At 41.7% G+C, this 18,980-nt stretch overlaps 1 protein-coding gene across 6 annotated transcripts in view; it reads right to left on the bottom strand.

Annotated features, from left to right (window-relative positions):
• MFHAS1 (multifunctional ROCO family signaling regulator 1) overlaps window positions 1-18,980 on the bottom strand; it is a 132,321-nt gene that overhangs the window by 11,060 nt on the left and 102,281 nt on the right. For 2 of the 6 annotated variants that reach the window (XR_014258322.1, XM_082444602.1), the window contains exons 2-3: window positions 9,562-9,633; window positions 8,177-8,303 (exon numbers count right to left, since the gene is read on the bottom strand). Coding sequence is in view for 5 of the 6 variants with exons in the window: in XM_082444602.1 (XP_082300728.1) it covers window positions 8,177-8,303; window positions 9,562-9,633 (199 nt within the window). In the remaining variant the exon portion in view is untranslated. Of the gene's footprint in view, window positions 1-8,176; window positions 8,304-8,575; window positions 8,716-9,561; window positions 9,634-13,346; window positions 13,449-18,980 lie in introns of those variants that run through there. The other 4 variants (XM_082444604.1, XM_082444607.1, XM_082444606.1 and 1 more) reach the window with 4 other exon arrangements.

Raw genomic sequence — 18,980 nt, 5'->3', positions numbered from 1 at the left:
GGAAGAGTTTTGGAAGGATAAGTGTTAACTCTTCTCTAAATGTTTGATAGAATTCACCTGTGAGGCCATCAGGTCCTGGACTTTTGCTTATTGGGAGTTTTTCAATCACAGTTTCAATTTCAGTACTTGTGATTGGTCTGTTCATATTTTCTATTTCTTCCTGGTTCAGTCTTGGGAGATTGTATCTTTCTAAGAATTTGTCCATTTCTTCCAGGTTATCCATTTTATTGGCATATAGTTGCTTGTAGTAGTCTCTTATGATCCTTTGTATTTCTGTGGTGTCAGTTGTAACTTCTCCTTTTTCATTTCTAATTTTATTGATTTGAGTTCCTCTCCCTTTTTTTCTTATCAATTTTGTTTAGGTTTATCAATTTTGTTTATCTTTTCAAAGAACCAGCTTTTAGTTTCACTGGGCTTTTTTCAATTGTTTTCTTCGTCTCTATTTCATTTATTTCTGCTCTGGTTTTTATGATTTCTTTCCTTCTGCTAACTTTGGGCTTTGTTTGTTCTTTCTCTGGCTGCCTTAGGTGTAGGGTTAGGTTGTTTTAGATTTTTCTTCTTTTCTGAGATTGTAAGGTTGTAAGATTCTGAGATTGAGTAAGATTGTATTGCAGTAAACTTCCCTCTTAGAACTGCTTTTGCTGTGTCCCATAGGTTTTGGATTGTCATGCTTTTGTTGTCATTTGTCTCTAGGTTTTTTTTTGATTTTGTCTTTGATTTCTTCAGTGATCCATTGGTTGTTTAGTATCATATTGCTTAGCCTCTAAGTATTTGTGTTTTTTACAGTTTTTTCCTTGTAGTTGATTTCTAACCTCATTGTGTTTGGAAAAGATGCTTGATATGATTTCAGTTTTCTTAAATTTACAGAGGCTTGATTTGTGGCCCAGCATATGATCAATCCTCAAGAATGTTCCATGTGCACTGGAAAAGAATGTGTATTCTGCTGCAGTTGGATGGATATAAATATCAATAAGTCTGTCTGGTCTAATGTGTCATTTAAGGCCTGTGTTTCCTTACTGATTTTCTGTCTGGATGATCTGTCCATTGATGAAAGTGGTGTGTTAAAATCTGCCACTATTATTGTGTTACTGTTGATTTCTCCTTTTATGGCTGTTAGTATTTGCCTTATATATCGAGGTGCTCCTATGTTGCGTGCGTTTATATTTACAATTATTATATCTCCTTCTTGGATTGATCCCTTCATCATTATGTGGTGTCCTTCTTTGTCTCTTGGAACAGTTTTTATTTTAAAGTCTATTTTGTCTGATATAAGCATTGCTACTCCAGCTTTCTTTTGATTTCCATTTGCCTTTTTCATTCCCCTCACTTTCAGTCTGTATGTGTCCCTAGATCTGAAGTGGGTCGCTTGTAGACAGCATATATACAGGTCTTGCTTTTGTATCCATTCAGCCAGTCCATGTCTTTTGGTTGGAACATTTAGTCTGTTTACGTTTAAGGCAATTATTGATATGTATGTTCTTATTGCTATTTTATTAATTGTTTTGGGTTTGTTTTTGTAGGTCTTTTTTCTTCCTTTCCTCTTTTGTTCTCTTGTGATTTGATGACTAACTTTACTGTTGTGTTTGGATTCCTTATTCTTTTTTGTGTGTGTATCTATTGTAGATTTTTGGTTTGTGGTTACTATGAGGTTTTAATACAGCAATCTATATAAAAACAGGATTGTTTTAAGTTGCTGGTCTTTTAATTTCAAATGCATTTCCAATATCCTGCATTTGTATTCTCCTCTTTTCACGACTGCTGGTTTTCATATCATTTTGTGTGTGGATGACTTTCTACCTTTACTGTAATGTTTGCCTTTACCAGTGAGCTTTTCCATTCGTGATTTTCTTGTTTCTAGTTGTGGCCTTTTCTTTTCCACTTAAAGAAGTTCCTGTAGCATTTGTTGCAAAGCTGGTCTGGTGGTGCTGAATTCTCTTAGCTTTTGCTTGTCTGTAAAGCTTCTGATTTCTATGTCAAATCTGAATGAGAGACCCTTGCTGGATAGAGTATTCCTGGTTGTAGGTTCTTCCCTTTCATCACTTTAAATATATCATGCCATTCCCTTCTGGCCTGCAGTTTCTGCTGAGAAATCAGCTGATTACCTATGGGAATTCCCTTATATGTTTTGTTGCTTTTCCCTTGTTGCTTTTAATATTTTCTCTTTGTCTTTAATTTTTGTCAATTTGATTACTGTGTGTCTTTGTGTGTTCCTCCTTGGGTTTATGCTGCCTGGGACTCTCTGTGCTTCCTGGACTTGGGTGACTGTTTCCTTTCCCATGTTAGGGAAGTTTTCAGCTACTATCTCTTCAAATATTTTCTCAGGTCCTTTCTCTCTCTCTTCTCCTTCTGGGACCCCTATAATGTGAATGTTGGTGTGTTTAATGTTGTCCCAGAGTTCTCTTAGACTGTCCTTATTTCTTTTCACTCTTTTTTCTTTATTCTTGTCCACAGCAGTGATTTCCACCATTCTGTCTTCCAGCTCACTCATCCGTTCTTCTGCCTCATTTATTTTATTGATTCCTTCTAGTGTATTTTTCATTTCAGTTATTGTATTGTTCATCTATGTTTGCTTGTTATTTAGATCTTCTAGCTCTTTGTTAAATATTTCTTGTATCGTCTCGATCTATGCTTCTGTTGTTTTTCCAAGATCTTGGATCATCTTTACTATCATTACTCTGAATTCTTTTTCAGTTAGATTGCCTATCTCCAATTCACTTAGTTGTTCTTTTGAGGTTTTATCTTGTTCCTTTGTCTGGGACGTATTCCTCTGCTGACTCATTTTGTTTAACTTTCTGTGATTGTGGTTTCCATTCCATAGGCTGCAGAGTTGTAGTTCTTCTTGGCTTCTGCTGTCTGCCCCCTGGTGGATGAGACTGATGTAAGGGGCTTGTGCAGGCTTCCTGGTGGGAGGGACTAGTTTCTGCCCACTTGTGGGTGGAGCTGGGTCTTGTCCCTCTGGTGGGCAGGGCCCTGTCAAGGGGTGTGTTTAATGGGCAGCTGTGGGCTCAGGAAGACTTGAGGCAGCCTGTCTGCTGATGGGTGGAGCTGTGTTCCCACCCTGATGCTTGTCTGACCTGAGGCCTCCCAGCACTGGAGCCTACAGGCTGGTGGCTGGGGCCAGGTCTTGGTGAGAAAATGGCAGCCTCCAGGAGCACTTGCACCAATGAGTACTCCCCAGAACTACCGCCACCAGTGTCCTCGTCCCCACAGTGAGCCAAAGTCGCCCCCCCTCCCCCCACCAGTAGGAGACCCTCCAATACCAGCAGACAGGTTTGGCCCAGGCTCTTGTGAGGTCACTGCTTTTCCCCCTGGGTCCTGGTGCACATGAGACCTTGTGTGCACTCTCCAGGACTGGAGTCTCTGTTTCCCCCAGTCCTGCGGAACCCCTGTGATCAAGTCCCACTGGCCTTCGCAGGCAGATGCTCTGGGGCTCCTCCTCCTGAAACCAGACCCCCAGGCTGGGGAGCCTGATGTGGGGCTCAGAACTTTCACTCCTGTGGGAGAACCTCTATGATATAGTTATTTTCCAGTTTGTGGTTTGCCCACCTGGCAGGTATGGGATTTAATTTTATCGTGATTGCACCGCTCCTACTGTGCTGTTGTGGTTTCTTCTTTGTCTTTGGATGTAGGATATCTTTGTTGGTAGGTTCCATCATTTTTTTATTGATAGTTGTTCAGTAGTTAGTTGTGATTTTGTTGTTTTCGTGAGAGGCGGTGAGCTCACGTCCTTCTACTCTGCCATCTTGTCCCCACCCACTGTATGTATCTCCAGTATTTCTTAAGGTAAAACATTTTCATAGCTAACCTGCTGAATCCTGTCTTTTAAATGAAAATCAGTAGACAAATTGAGTCAAGTGGCAGTTTTTCAGAATATATATTTTAATTGGTAAAGGAGGAAAATCTCTTTGGAAATGAGAAAGAAATATTCCATAAGTTATCTAAAAATGAAAGGCAAACAGCAAGCTGCAATTTGCCCAAAGAAGTTCACACTTCCCTTCTGAACTGGAATTTTAAGTGTCTCAATCTGTAAAGCAACAGGATGGAGACAGGAATTCACAAATAAATTTTTTTTTAATTAAAAAAAAAAATCCTTCTATTGTACTTTTGCCTTGCTTTTCCCACTGAAAGTATATTTTTGCCCTTTATGATCCCTAAAGTCCAAGGCTTAGTATCCCTGTCTATATTGAAGGTCAGTTAGGCTGCCACTCAGAAGTTCTGAAGGATAAATATGCGACAGATGGATGTGTTAATTAACTACATGGTGGGAATCCTTTCACAGTGCATACGGATATCAAATTACCACAGTGTACACTTTAAATATCTTACTTATCTGTCAATTACATCCCAATAAAGCTAAAAAAGAAAAGATCAGTGGGTGCCAAGGGTTAAGAGGGGAGGGAGGGATAAAGAGGGGGAGCGCACAGGATTTTTAGGGCAATGAAAATATTGTGTAAGATACTGTAATGGTAGATACATGTCATTCTGTATTTGTCCAAACCCATGAAATGTACAACATCAAGTGTGAACCCTAATGTAAAGTGTGGGCTTCGGGTGATAACGAGGTGTCAGTGTAGGTTCATCACCTGTGACGAATGTTCCAGTCTGGGTGGGGAGGCTGTGTGTGGCCAGGGCAGGGGGTAGATGGGGTCTTTCTGTACCTTATGCTCGATTTCACTGTGAACCTAAAACTGCTCTTAACAACTAAAAGTCTGTGTTTTTAAAAATTGCTACCTATACTTTAGGTATAGGTAGAGTTCTGAAGGAGGCTGATTTCCCTCCAAGAAACTCCGTTTCCCTTCTACTGTTCAGTAAACAGGGGGCTGGCAGCGGGGGTGCACGTCCATTCACTGCCTTCAGACTGCACTGGGCCAAGGATAACAAGTGTTCGTACGAATTTCCTTAAAACTCACAAATCTGTTTAATACCAACACACCAGGGAGCAAAACCATTCCTGAAAGTGGCACTAAGAATTATTTATTTTCTGCATGGAGCTAGGTATTGTGTTAGGCACAGTGACTGCAGGTGAGCATGGGCATGAAACTTCTCTCTGGAATGATGAAAATGTTCTAAAATGAGGTTGTGGTGACAGTTGGACAACTCTGTAAATATGTGAACCATCGCTGAATGGGCAAGTTTTATGGTATGAAAGTATACCAAAGCTTTAAAAAAAAAAGTTTATCAGACAGAATCCATATCCTTAAGGAGGTCAGAATTTTTCAAAGCAACCCAGCAAATCTGCTACTAGATGAATTTTCATCTCATCTCCAAGGCAAATATCCTTGAAAATCAGCCCAGGATTGCCAACGTATGGAAATGACTCGTATTTCTATCTGATAATCAGCAAAGGGACCAAGAAGTCACTCAGTTGATACGTTTCTCCTTGGAGAGCGAGGTGCAGAAGGACAGGCATTTCGTTCAATTCATGTAACTTCTTCCCCATGGAATGCTGGTAGAGACTTCACCATCATCCAAGGTGAATTATGAGAATAAGTCACTTTAAAAAAAAAAAATCACTACTTGCTCTTTATTCTCTGTCTGTAGGGGAGTAACAAACCTCGAAATTTAAAAAAATGAGAAATAGAAAAGCTTGGAATTCATAAAGAAGATCCAATCAAATTAACAGTCATCAATGGTTTTTCTTTATAAAGTTCATCGTAGCACCATTATTTTACACATGGTCAAAGACAGGCCATTAATGACAAGTCTCATTTGACCTATAAAGGAGAGGAGTAAACTGGTCAAAGAAGAGCTTGGGATGCCTTTTTGAAACCACTGTAAGGTCTAGATCAATGACCTAAGAGTAGGGTGATTGTTCTGGTTTTCCTGGGGTGGTTCTGGTTGCTGCCTATCGTCCTGGCAAAATTATTACGAATTCTCCTGAAGATGAGACCCACTGGCCTGGGAGCCCTGGAGGAGAGCTCAACGAGCACAATGTCTGGCACACACATGACAATCATCTGAGTGACTCGTTTTCTTGAAGACTAGTGCCTGGCCCTGGAAATTCTGATACACACGTGCCTGATGAAGAAAGTCTGATCTTGACCATTGACCTGCATTTTAGAGGAGGAGAGAGCAGTAAAAGGTCACTCTCTAGTGACTTGCCTAAGTTAACTGGGGCTGGAGTTGCAAAACCAGGGCAATAACTCCAGTCTACCAATTTCTACTGTCCGCTGAGACCCTAAGTCTAACTCTCAGAAGCTCTCAGGCTCAGACCCAAGCTGTCTGGACCTAATGACCACCTCCTGGGACAGCTTTCCTCATCGATCCCCAAATCCCCCACTTCCAATACATTGCCATCCACTTGTAAATTAGAGTTTCCACTGGGCTGTGCAGGGCCTGACAGTTTGTTTCCATTTTGTTCTCAAGAATATTCCTTCATTTAGAATTGAGAGTTACCCTCTAAACCTGCCATCCATTGTATGAGACCTTTTATAAAAAATCCATTTCAAAATAAAACTGTTCACAGAGCTAGGTCAAAAGCAGTTCAGTCCCTAAAGGTATCCCCTCCAGCATCTAGAAGTCTCAGGTCATGTGGCTCTGATTACCCAAGGCTTTAAAGCTGCTTGTTCATTTCAGGTATGATAACCTGGAAGAGAGAGGAGCTGATAGCATTTCTGCAGGTTGGTATAAATGTCCTTTTGTGGCAGTACAACAGAAGCCCGTGAGAAGACACTGATAACTCTGGCTATCTTGCCTATTAAATGCCGCGTGGCTATGGCAAAACAATAGGTTACCGTCTCTCCTGGCTCAGGAAAATCTACACCCATGCAAAGCCTATTGAACAATTGTTTCCCTCCATTCCAGACCCTGTTTTTTATAATATCCCTTTATCCTTACCCTATGTGTGAGAAAGGCACCAGCGTATACCAATTCAGAGAATGGTAACATTTCTGATGTTTGGTATGCTCAGGACAGGGGAATGTTCTGGTTCATATTTAGTCACTGGGTAATCCTAAGAAGCATTTCAAGGTTTCACAATGTCATAGGGTTATATATTAGTGATAAGTTAACCTTAAAAAGCATTCTGAATAGAAGAGCATGAGAGAAGAATTTCCCTTGGGTGTTCAGTGACATTTTCCAGCAAAGATGGATTAGGGATGTTCTGTCTAGTGAGTCACCCAGTTTGGAGAAAAGGGACAGCTGCTAATGAGTGAGAAATCCCCAGCAGACCCTTGCTCTGCAGACAGCATACCAGGGGCAGGAAAGGTGATACTTGCAGGGTCAGAGACATAAGTTCCTATCACACAAGCTCTCAGGAATGCAGCCTGACAGCAAGTTTCTCAAGATGCCGTAACAGGTCACCATTCTCAAATACGAACTTTCCAACCTCCCTATACAAAGCTTAGATATGGAAAAAATATTCTATGTGGTCAACTAGGAAGAAAAATGGAAGTCTCCTTCATGAATACTCTGTTGATATCACCCAGAAGACCAGGGACTACTGCTTTTCAAGATTTGCAGTAGAAAGGTATTTCATCTCAGTCTAAAGTGACCTGTTCAGTTCTTAACACTACAGAAAAAACCAAACAGATGAGTTTAACCTAAGTTTATCATCTGAGTTTAATGCTAAGCTTATCATCTGAGTTTAATGCTAAGCTAACCTTGTATCCAAAAGTTAGTTCACACGGGTACGTTCTGTGTCTTTAAGTCCATTTTGGGGAAGGTGAGAAAAAACCACACTGCTTCTGATTGTTGAGGACTGATTGATAGAGAATCAGAGACCCACAAGAAAAAAGGATCTACTACAGATTTTCTGCCAGCTTTTCTTATTTAATGAGCCCTCGCTGTTTTCTGAAGTGAGGGCCCACTTCATACTACAATGACAGAATTATGACTCCCCATCAAAAAAAAAAACATCGCTCTTTTTGGTTCATATACCTGCAAATATACTAAAAAACAATGAATCATACACTTTAAACAAGTGAACTGTATAATATGTGAATAATATCTCAAAAAAGCTGTTTTAAAATGTTCTTTTATCAGCAAAAGTAAAAAAAAAAAAAATCACAAATAACAAAAAATGAAAGTTCCTAGTTTGTTGTATAAGCCATAGTTTTGCTGTTGCCCAGATAACTAGGTCTGCCCTGGGGGAGCTTTTCCAGGTTTGATGAAAGGTACTTTAACCTGGACTTCTGTTCTCAGGAGTGAGGGACGGGGCTGCGGGTTCAGAACTCACTTGGAACATGGGCTGATCACAGTCGGTGTGGGTGGGTAAACCAAGGCAACATTCACTCGCTCGCTGCCATTCTTGGGGCATATGATCTCTGCCACGCCTTCTGGTCTGGGCTGACTCAGCAACTCCCCTGCAGGAGAAAGAAACATGCATTAGTGAGATTTGCCTTCAAAAATGGGGCCACCTTAGAGAGGGGGTGGAGGAAGCAGGGAGCAGGGCAGGTAGTGAGGACGACGGGAAGGGTCTGCAGACAGTGGAATCAGAGAACAAATGTGCAACCAGAGCAGAACTGGCTCTGCTCTCAGTGGCTCATCTGTATCACTGTGGAGAACATTCTAATGGTGATGGCAGGAAGGCTACCGTTTGGGACAAAGACAGCATCTGTTCTGCTATTTTCCTCACCTTCCTTTCCCCAGATGGGCTCCAGAGATCTTTATCTAGACGTCGCAGCAAACTGAGCCAGGATCCCTTGAGCCCGGAGAAGCGGGGCTGCCAAGGAGGTGTTCATAATTAGGATGGGGGCAGATGGAATTCGCAGCAGCCTTGCAACAAAGCCCCGTATTAATGATCTGGAAATGCAGCTGACTGAAGGTGTGTTATCAAGGTAAACAGGCCGGCTTCATGCTGGCAAGAGGATTTCCTGGGTAGGTATGTGTGCAGATTTGTAAAGGACCAACACAATGCTCTCTTGTGAGTAATGGGAGCTAGTACAAACAGATAAGTCACCCCAAGGGAAACCCGCGTACTCTGCCTGCCCCGGATACGATCTCTCCAACCAGATCATCAAACCCCTAAGAGCAGTGATGCCTTCCGCGTCTTGGTTTCCTCCCCGCCGTCCACTGACCCAGTAGCCCCCGGCCCTTTCTCTGTTTTCATGGCCGGCAGGGTGCTCTTGCTCAGAGAATTCACAAAATAGCTTTTGGCGGACAATGGTGCATTATTGCCTAAATTCCCCTACTTATACCTAGAAAGTAAATAAACCAAACCAAGGACACAAAACATCTGCCAACTGGGGAAAGATGCTACTGGAAATAAAACATCAGCTATGACAGCCATCACTTGTATTACTGATTTGAAATTCTGGGGACCCCAAAGTATATGCCATCATGTGAGGATACAAAAAATCCTTTGACTCAAAATGCCGTGTATCTAAACGTCTCACCTTCAGCAAACTCACATTGATGGAGCATGGCCATGTGCCAGCACTGAACGGACAGCTTTAAACGTACATCTCATTTCATCTTTACAGTGTTACTATAAGGTTTATATCCTCATTTTGCAAGTGAGGAAGCTAACGTTGAGGGAGGTTATGTGATGTACCCAAAGTCAAGGCTAGCAAGGGGTGGACTCAGGCTGTGACCTTGGGAACCCACTTCTGGGGCCCTTACCTTTTGCTGCCACCCTCTGATACCCGTCCCCCCAAAGTGGGGACTGCTTCTTTACTCCAGAACACATCTCTCCTAGAAAAGTAATCCAAAAATGCTATTATTCAGTAATGAACTAACCATTGACATCTTTGTACTTTTATGAAAGACAGCTGTTTCCTGGTTTGAACAATTTTATATGGCTTTGCACAATATGAACCAAATGTAATTTGAGTTCCTTAACCAAACTGATGTAAACACCAAATGACTGCAAAAGTTAATTTAGCATCATTAGCTTGTATCATGGATACATGGGTATCAGAATTCTGCTCCGACACCAGCTAGGAAAAGATCTCAAAATATAAAAAGGCAAATTAAAAACGTAAACATTAAATGCTCTCGAAGTCATAAAATGAACCAAAGTAAGAGCATGTTGCACCAGACTGAGACTTGGAAGTCATCCAGTCCAAATACAAGTCAGAAGGTCTCTGAGTTTAACAGATTTGCTCTGAGTCCCACGGAGAGCTTTAAACCCACCACGCACCATGGGGCTAGAGCTGCACCAAGAGAATGCTCTGAACCACCCAGGCCTGTTAACACCCCCGGTCCCGGACCACTCTCCCCTGCTTCCTCACCTGATGCTTTCAGTTTCTACTTTCTGTCCCAAGATTACCCCCAAGGCTTGAACCCAGACTGGGAATCTCTGGCTTCCCCCAAGAACTGTCTCCTGGCGGGAATTTCACACAGGCCTCTGCTCCGCCTGCCTGCAAGTGCCTGAGGGCCCAGGATAACAAATGTAGATGTCAAGCCCTGACCCCAGGCTCCCATTCCTGCACCGCTGGCTTCCTTGCTGGGAATAGTGTAGGTTTTGCCAGAGAACCGGAAATAATTCGCAGTCGACTATTAAGCATTGGCTATCAGTTTCTATTAAACCAAGAGCTTTAGTTTCCCCCGCCCTGCCCCAGATGCCCAGAATCACACAGGTCCAGGGAACTGGTTTTGTGTGGGTCCTACCCCTAGCAGCACTGCCAGCCACTGAAACAGCAGGAAAGTCGAAGGCACTGAGAAATGTCATGCATACGAGAAATTCACTTGGTGCTGTGCAGATGAGCAAGAAACAGAACAGTTCACAAGCTCCAGGACATGAGTGCACTCTGACAAGCTACTGCTTGGGGCCAGATTCTGAGGATTTCGGAAACGTGCCCAGTTGCTAAGTTAAGAAAGTAAGAGAAACAGATTTTTCCTCTCAAAAAAAAAAAAAAAAAAAAACACTATCTTATCGATAACACACAGAGTGGCTCCTAACATGTGTTGGCTACTAAAATAGAGGCTAATTGGCTCCAATTTCCGTAACACAAACTTGATTTTCAAACTAAAGCACAAGCTATTGGTTGAGCACCTAATCAGGGAGATATTACTGTGTGAGGAGCTGCAGGGATACAGGAGTCTAAAGCAAGGCCTGTGATGTGGCGGGTTTCGGCATTGGAGAAAGTCAAGTGCACAAAGAAAGAACTATGGTACTGTGCAGTGGATGCCCCCTAGGAAGTTATGAGATGCTAGAGAACGAATGAGAAGGACAGACTAATACTGATTTCCAGGACTGGAAAAGACCTGGAAGTGTGGGGAATTTAGATTTATTACACACCTGTCATCACTAGCAAAAGCTAATAAAAAAGATAAATCCCAAAGTTGGTGGCAGCTGCAAAAAAAATGTTATATTTACAGAAAATATGTTACCAATAGAGGAAGGAGAAATATTCATGTGACCTGGTATATTTCCATTTTTAGGAACTCGCTTCAAGGAAGTGGGCCTTTCTTACAAAAATTATACAATGATTGCTCATAGCAACAGTATTCATAAAACAGTGAAAACTTAGTAACCCTCTCAAATATTCAATAAAGGGGAGCTGATTAAAAACTATGACACAATTCAGAAGACAGAATTCTCTGTAGTCATTAAAAATTATGAGACCGATATTTCTATGTAGAAAGTAAATTTGAAAGTATGTTCTTATTAGAAACATAAACTGATAAGGAACACAACTGGATTTGGAGTGAAATAGGTCATTCAAGATTAAATGGTCCTGAGGTTATTTGTTTATTTTTATGCTTGAGTCAATTAAGAAAAAAAAAAGGCTAAGTATGCTTCACGCTGAAGGGAGATGCCAGCTTTAAATGCTGATGCTTTCTCCTCTGTTGCATATTCTCTATTCATGTGCGGTTTTTACACAGTCTTCCTGAAGTAGCAGAAACTTGGCTGCATGAACAGACCACTGCATCTACTGAGGCTGTATTAGGCCACTACACAGTCTCCCTGTGTCCATTAAAGTTATGAAAAGCTATTCTTACTTAATCACTCTGTCTCAAGATTTCTGGCATTAAAATGCTAGTGAATGCTCATTAGCTGTTTTTTCCCCGTGGAAGAATAGAACACCAAGTTTTATTATGATTTATTTTTAAACTACAGGAGATAAGTGAAATGAGCTCGTCTTTTTCTGCTAATCATCAGAATTCACAAATATTGGGCACATTATGCAAAATACTAATGTATCACTCTGACGACCCAAACCACAATATTAAAAGCCTAAAACATGTCTTTTCAGTATAAATAAAACCCAGTTCCTGATCCAGGGTAAAGATCTGAGTTATGAACATCCCTCAAAACAGCAAAAGTGGTCTGGAAATTAAAACAAGCAATTATATAGGTTCTATTAAATAAGGAATTATCTAGATTTCTTCAAGGCCTCTTTCAGCTTTAATGTTCTGAAGCTCACTCCTCCACCCCTCAAAGTCCACTGCTGTCTTTTAAGTGTGACTCTGGATGAGATGCAGTGATACACAAACGCATGTTTCCCATATCCCCTCAGGGCAAAGGCAGCATCCTCAGAAACTGATGAGCAGGAGGGCTCCCACTTTGCAAGCCCACCGAGTTATCAAAGGGAGCAAAGATGGGAGAACTCCATGGTCCCTTTTATATGAAGACAAACGCCAGAGAGAGATAAAAGGACATCCTGTCTTAAAACAAAGGCCAGAAAGTATATACAAAGGAGAGGTAAACACTGGGAATGTAAGTTAGTGCAGCCACTATGGAAAACAGTATGGAGGTTCCTCAAAAAATTAAGAATAGAACTACCATATGATCCAGCAATTCCACTCCTGGGTGTGTATCTGGGAAAAAATTAAAACACTAATTTGGAAAGATACATGCACCCCAGTGTTCATAGCAGCAGTATTTACAATGGCCAAGATATGGAAGCAACCCAAGTGCCCATCAACAGACAACTGGATAACGAAGATGTGGTATATACATACAATGGAATATTACCGTTTGCAGCAACATGGATGGACCTAGAGAATATTATGCCTAGTGAAATAAGTCAGAGAAAAACAAATATGTATGATACCACTTATATGTGGAAACTAAAAAATCATACAAACAAATGTATATAGCAGAACAGAAACAGACTCACAGAAAACAAACTAGTGGTTACCAGAGGGGAAGAGGGACAGTTTAGGAGTAGGGGATTAACAGATACAAAGTACTATACATAAAATAGATAAGCAACAAGGATATACTGTATAGCCCAGGGAGTTATAGCCATTATCTCATAATAACGTATAATGGAGTATAATCTGCAAAAATGAATCACTGTGCTGTACACCTGAAACTAACATAATACTGTAAATCAAGTACACTTGAATAAAAAATAAGAAAAATGCACCACTGTGCACACGTAAGAGTGTGAGAAAAGGGAGCGGAAGGGATCTCTCGGTACCTATCGGTTCCCACAAAACCAACATTTGCAGACCTGGCCGCCTCATGCCGCTTCAGGGGACGGTCCCCACGGCTGAGCCTCATCACAGCACAGCGCCTCCCTCAGGACCACGGTTGGGCAGCTCCGGCTTGGCTGCTGTTCCAAAGAAATAAATAGACTAGGTTGTACTTTTTGGTAGTCTTGTTTTTTTAAAAAAAAATCCATTTTGTGACTATGAATTATGACTTTTTTTGAGAAGAGAAACTGATGTGCAGGAAGTAGCACAGCAAGCCTGTGTCAAGACAGAAACAGACCTGGTCCTTCCATCTCTGAGACCAGGACTGGGCCCATCTCTGGCCGACATCATTTTCACAGAGGTAAAAATTATGCACAACTATGGAAGTGTGATCTTCCCAACTTATAAAAGTGTCCTGAAGTGCCATTTTATAACAGTCACTTGGAATAAATGGAAACAATTTTAAGTTTAAAAACCAAAGGATATAGGTCATAAAATGTCATTGAATGTGGTATTTTCTATCATATTGAAATGAAAGGTGAAGTTTAAAAGTAAATTTAAAATCAAAATGGATTAAAGGTAATTTGGCTTTGGAATTGTTTTTGGAAATTTTACCATAACCTTTAAGTAAACAGGAGATATCAATAACTTGGAGCTAGGATAACTTTACGGGCAAAAGACATCCTGGTATAAATAAGATGTGAAACGAAAGAGGAAAATCTTATGTCCTAGGCCTGGTTCTGCCACTGAGTTCACTCATTCATTCAACAGGTACATAACAACCACCAACTAATGTGAGACAGCACCACAGACTCTGAGAGAACAGCAGCGAATAAGGTTCACGAAGACCCCTGATTTCGTGGCGCTTATAGTCTAGAAGGAAGATTAGTAAGGAACAAACTGCATAACTTACTAAAAACTTGTTACACAGATTATTAAAACAGGCTAATGAGATAGGGAGTGACTGGGTGCCCAGGATGCCTCTCTGAGGAGGTGACGTTTATGCTGAAATCTGAACGACAAGGAGAAGCAAGCTGTGGGAAGAACATTCCAGGCAGAGGAAACCGCTAATGCAAAGTCACGAAAGTAGGAAGATGCTTGGCTGCCCAGAGAAGAATCTAGATCATGGGGTGAAGGGGAAACGGGACAAGACGAAGAAGCAAGGCAGTGAGGCCCAGATCATGGGGACTTTGCAGACCAGGGGAAAATGTTTGGTTTTGATTCTAAGTGGTGGGGAGCCATATGGAAGGTTTTAAACAGAGTAATGACATCTGATCTAAGAAGATCCCTCTGGCTGCTGTGTGGGATGGCAAAATGAAGGCAAGGAAACCATAAGAAGGCTCACAGAGGAGCCCAGGTGAGAGGTGGTGGAGGCCTGGTCTGGAGAGGCGCCCACGGAGATGGAGTGACTGGCGTTATGTTTCATAGACAGTCAGCAGGACTTGCCAATGAATTGGATGTGGAGGTAAGATGCAGAGACGAACCAAGGATAATTCCAAATCTTTGGTATGGGAAGACGGCAGCTGGTGGTACTACTTGCAAGACTAAGCGAGAAGATGGTTTGTGGGAAGGGGAGAAATTAGGAGTTCTGTTTTGGCCAAGTTAGATTTGACTGTTAGACAACAGAGTGATAGATATTAATTGTGGAATTACACATTCAGTTCTGGATTTGCAGGAAAAGGTTAAGGCTGGAGGTAGAAATTTGGGAGGAATCAGCAAACACATGATCTGGAAAGGCGTAAAAGTGAATGACATCACCCAGGAAATTGAGTAGATAAAGAAGAAAAAGGAAACAGAGCCTGGGGTGCTCCAAGTTTAGAGGCTGAAAAGGAGAGAGGCCAGCCAGGAACTGCCAAGGAGGCAGAAGGAGAACAAGAAGAACATGGCTTCACAAAGGAAACCAAACTCCTTCAAGAAAAGGGAGTGACCAGCTATGCTCACCTCTGCTGAGTGGACAAGCAAAGTAACAACGGAGACGGGACCACTGGGTTTGGAGGTGACTGGAGGCTTTGACAGAAGCAGAAAGGTGGGGACAGGTGTGTGACTGAAGAAGGCTGAGGAAAGAATGGGAGGCGGAAGTGGGAACCACAGCCAGAGACAAATTTCCACAAAGCTGTGAATTATGTTGTACTTGCCACTTGTACTCTGAGCTGGGTATCCCACACCCGAAAAACACAATTAAGGAAATGGCCCTGTTTCTCTCTGAGTTTTCTCCAGCTCTAAGTCTCCGTGTCTGAACTACTACAATGAACAGGTGGGTAGATGGAGGAGTGAGTGAGTAATAGAATGAATGAAAGATCACAAGGCTTAGAAGATAAAAAAGAGAAAGGAGGGACTTCCCTGGTGGTCCAGTGGTTAAGAATCCGCCTTCCAATGCAGGGGACATGGGTTCGAACCCTGGTCCAGGAAGATCCCACATGCCGCGGAGCAACTAAGCCCATGTGCCACAGCTACTGAGCCCACGTGCCATAACTACTGAAACCCACGTGCCTAGAGCCTGTGCTCCACAACGAGAAGCCACCACAATGAGAAGCCCGTGCACCGCAACAAAGAGTAGCCCCCACTCACCGCAACTAGAGAAAGCCCACGTGCAGCAACGAAGACCCAACGCAGCCAAAGATAAATAAATAAATAATAAAAATAAATTAATTATTAAAAAAATGTTAAAAAAAGAGAGAAAGGAGCCCAGCGCAAAGGCCCTGGAGGCCAAGGTGACGAACTGCTCTTTTGAAAAGATAAACAGGGGTGTCCATGTCTTTTCCAGAGTGGGTTATGTGGTAAGAAAGCCATCTGTATGGTAGACATTTCCATTAAAAAAAAAACAATGGTGAAATAACATGTGCTTGCTATTGAAAACAGATTTTTATCAAAAGTCAGTCTATGCAATACTTAGCAAATTACCAATGCCATTTTTTACAGAAACTAGAACAAAAAATTTTACAATTTGTATGGAAACACAAAAGACCCCGAATAGCCAAAGCAACCTTGAGAAAGAAAAACGGAGCCGGAGGAATCAGGCTCCCTGACTTCAGACTATACTACAAAGCTACAGTCATCAAAACAGTATGGTACTGGCACAAAAACAGAAATATAGATCAGTGGAACAGGATAGAAAGCCCAGAAATAAACCTACACACCTATGATCAACTAATCTATGACAAAGGAGGCAAGAATATACAATGGAGAAAAGACAGTCTCTTCAGTAAGTGGTGCTGGGAGAACAGGACAACTACATGTAAAAGAATGAAATTAGAACACTAACACCATATGCAAAAATAAACTCAAAATGGATTAAAGACCTAAATGTAAGGCCGGGTACTATAAAACTCTTAGAGGAAAACATAGGCAGAACACTCTCATACATAAATTGCAGCAAGATCATTTTTGACCCACCTCCTAGAGTAATGAAAATACAAACAAAAATAAACAAATGGGACATAATGAAACTTAAAAGCTTTTGCACAGCAAAGGAAACCATAAACAAAACAAAAAGACAATCCACAGAATGGGAGAAAACATTTGCAAATGATGCGACTGACAAGGGATTAATCTCCAAGATATAAACAGCTCATGCAGCTCAATACAAAAAAAAAAAAAAAAAAAATCAAAAAATGGGTGGATGATCTAAATAAACATTTCTCCAAGGAAGACATACACAGATGGCCAAAAAGCACATGAAAAGATGCTCAACAGCACTAATTATTAGAGAAATGCAAATCAAAACTACAATGAGGTTTCACCTCACACCAGTCAGAATGGCCATCATCAAGACGTCTACAAACAATAAAAGCTGGAGAGGGTGTGGAGAAAAGGGAACCCTCCTACACTGTTGGTGGGAATGTAAATTGGTACAACCATTATGGAGAACAGTATGAAGGTTCCTTAAAAGACTTATAGAGCTACCATATGATCCAAAATCCCACTCCTGGGCATATGTCTGGAGAAAACCATAATTCGAAAAGATACATGCACCCTAATGTTCATTGCAGCACTATTTACAATAGCCAAGACATGAAAGCAACCTAAATGTCCATTGACAGAGGAGTGGGTAAAGAAGATATGGTACATATATACAATGGAATATTACTCAGCCATAACAAAGAATGATGACATTTGCAGCAACATGGATGGACCTACAGATTGTCATACTGAGTGAAGTCAGACAGAGGAAGACACATATCATATGATCATTTATATGTGTAATCTAAAAAAATGGTACAGAACAGAAATAGAGCCACAGATGTAGAAAACAAACTTATGGTTACTGGGTGGAAGGGGCAGGGGAGGGATAAATTGGGAGACTGGGATTGACGTGTACACACTATTATATATAAAATAGATAACTAACAAGGACCTACTGTATAGCACAGGGAACTCTACTCAATACTCTGTAATGACCCATATGGGAAAAGAATCTAAAAAAGAGTGGATATATGTATATGTATTACTGATTCACTTTGCTGTTCACCTGAAACTAACACAACATTGTAAATCAACTATACTCCAAAAAAAATTTAAAAAACAAACAAAAAATTAGTCTAAAGCACTTTAATCACAACAATCAATGTATATGAAACTGCTGGTCATAGAGAAACAATACAAAGTAGTTTGGTTCTGGAATCAGACAGCCTTAGTTGCAATCCTGGCTAAGATTTACTGGCTGTGTGGATCAGTCAGGGTCTACTCAGGAGACAGAACCACCGAGTAAGCTTTAACATAAATAATTATTAACCTATTACAGTGAATTTACTACCAAGAGGAAAGAAAACTCTAAAGGATAACTCCAGGGCTGACGGAGAATTGCCCAGGAAGAAGAACTTGGGCGTGGGAGCGCCCTGGGCAAAGCTGAGATTCAGACCTCATTGGTTGGATGGGGTATGGTACAGCCTCTGAGTGGGGGAAAAGCCTGCTGGGCTGCCCAGGCCAGACTAGTCCACAGTCAGCTGGCTAAAGCCAGCAGGGAACTGTCCCCTAGGTGCTGACAAAATTCCCCAGGAAGCTGTCTTTGGGGGGAAGGTGGGGATCATGCTGTTGAACTGAGGCTAGATGGGCACCAACTAGAGTCCCTGAAAAGCTACCCGCCCTCCCGGCTTGCTGCTGAATCAATGAGGAAGCCAGCTAGGCCACCCTCGAAACTCTCTGGGGATGTGCCCTGGGGGATACTGCTGAACTCACCAGGAAATTGGCTGGGGTACCCCTAGATTCTCAGGCATCTTCCTGCTGGGCCACAGGGAAGTCAGCTGGGGTGCCCACAGATACCATCCAGCACTTGGGCCTCACCATACACTCTTAGGGAGCTCTGGGACTCTGAGAGGGGTCCCCCAAACTGCAGGGATGCTGTGTTCTCCCTGTGAGCAGTTTGCTTTTGGCTCAATTTGTTCCTCTTGGAAAGAAGTCAAACTGATAAGGCCACTTAATAATCGGATACATCCTAAGTTATGAAGTGCAAAAGTAGATGCAAAAACTTACACCATCAGACATTGTGACTGTCTTCCAGAATTGTGTTTTCACTTTCACCATGTAGCCCTGCAGTTCTTCAAAGTATAGGAATCCACTGAGTTCCAGGCAATTTAACAGTGTAAAGGCATTTCTGTCTCCCAGATTTGTTGAATTCTCAAGTCCAGTTTTGATTCTAAATGCTGGGACTTTGTTTTTTTAAAAAAAATCACTCA

This window comes from Balaenoptera physalus, assembly GCF_965194825.1.
Source record: "Balaenoptera physalus genome assembly, chromosome: 21".
NCBI classification, from domain to species: Eukaryota; Metazoa; Chordata; class Mammalia; order Artiodactyla; family Balaenopteridae; genus Balaenoptera; species Balaenoptera physalus.
This window is presented reverse-complemented; position numbering and strand designations above follow the sequence as displayed.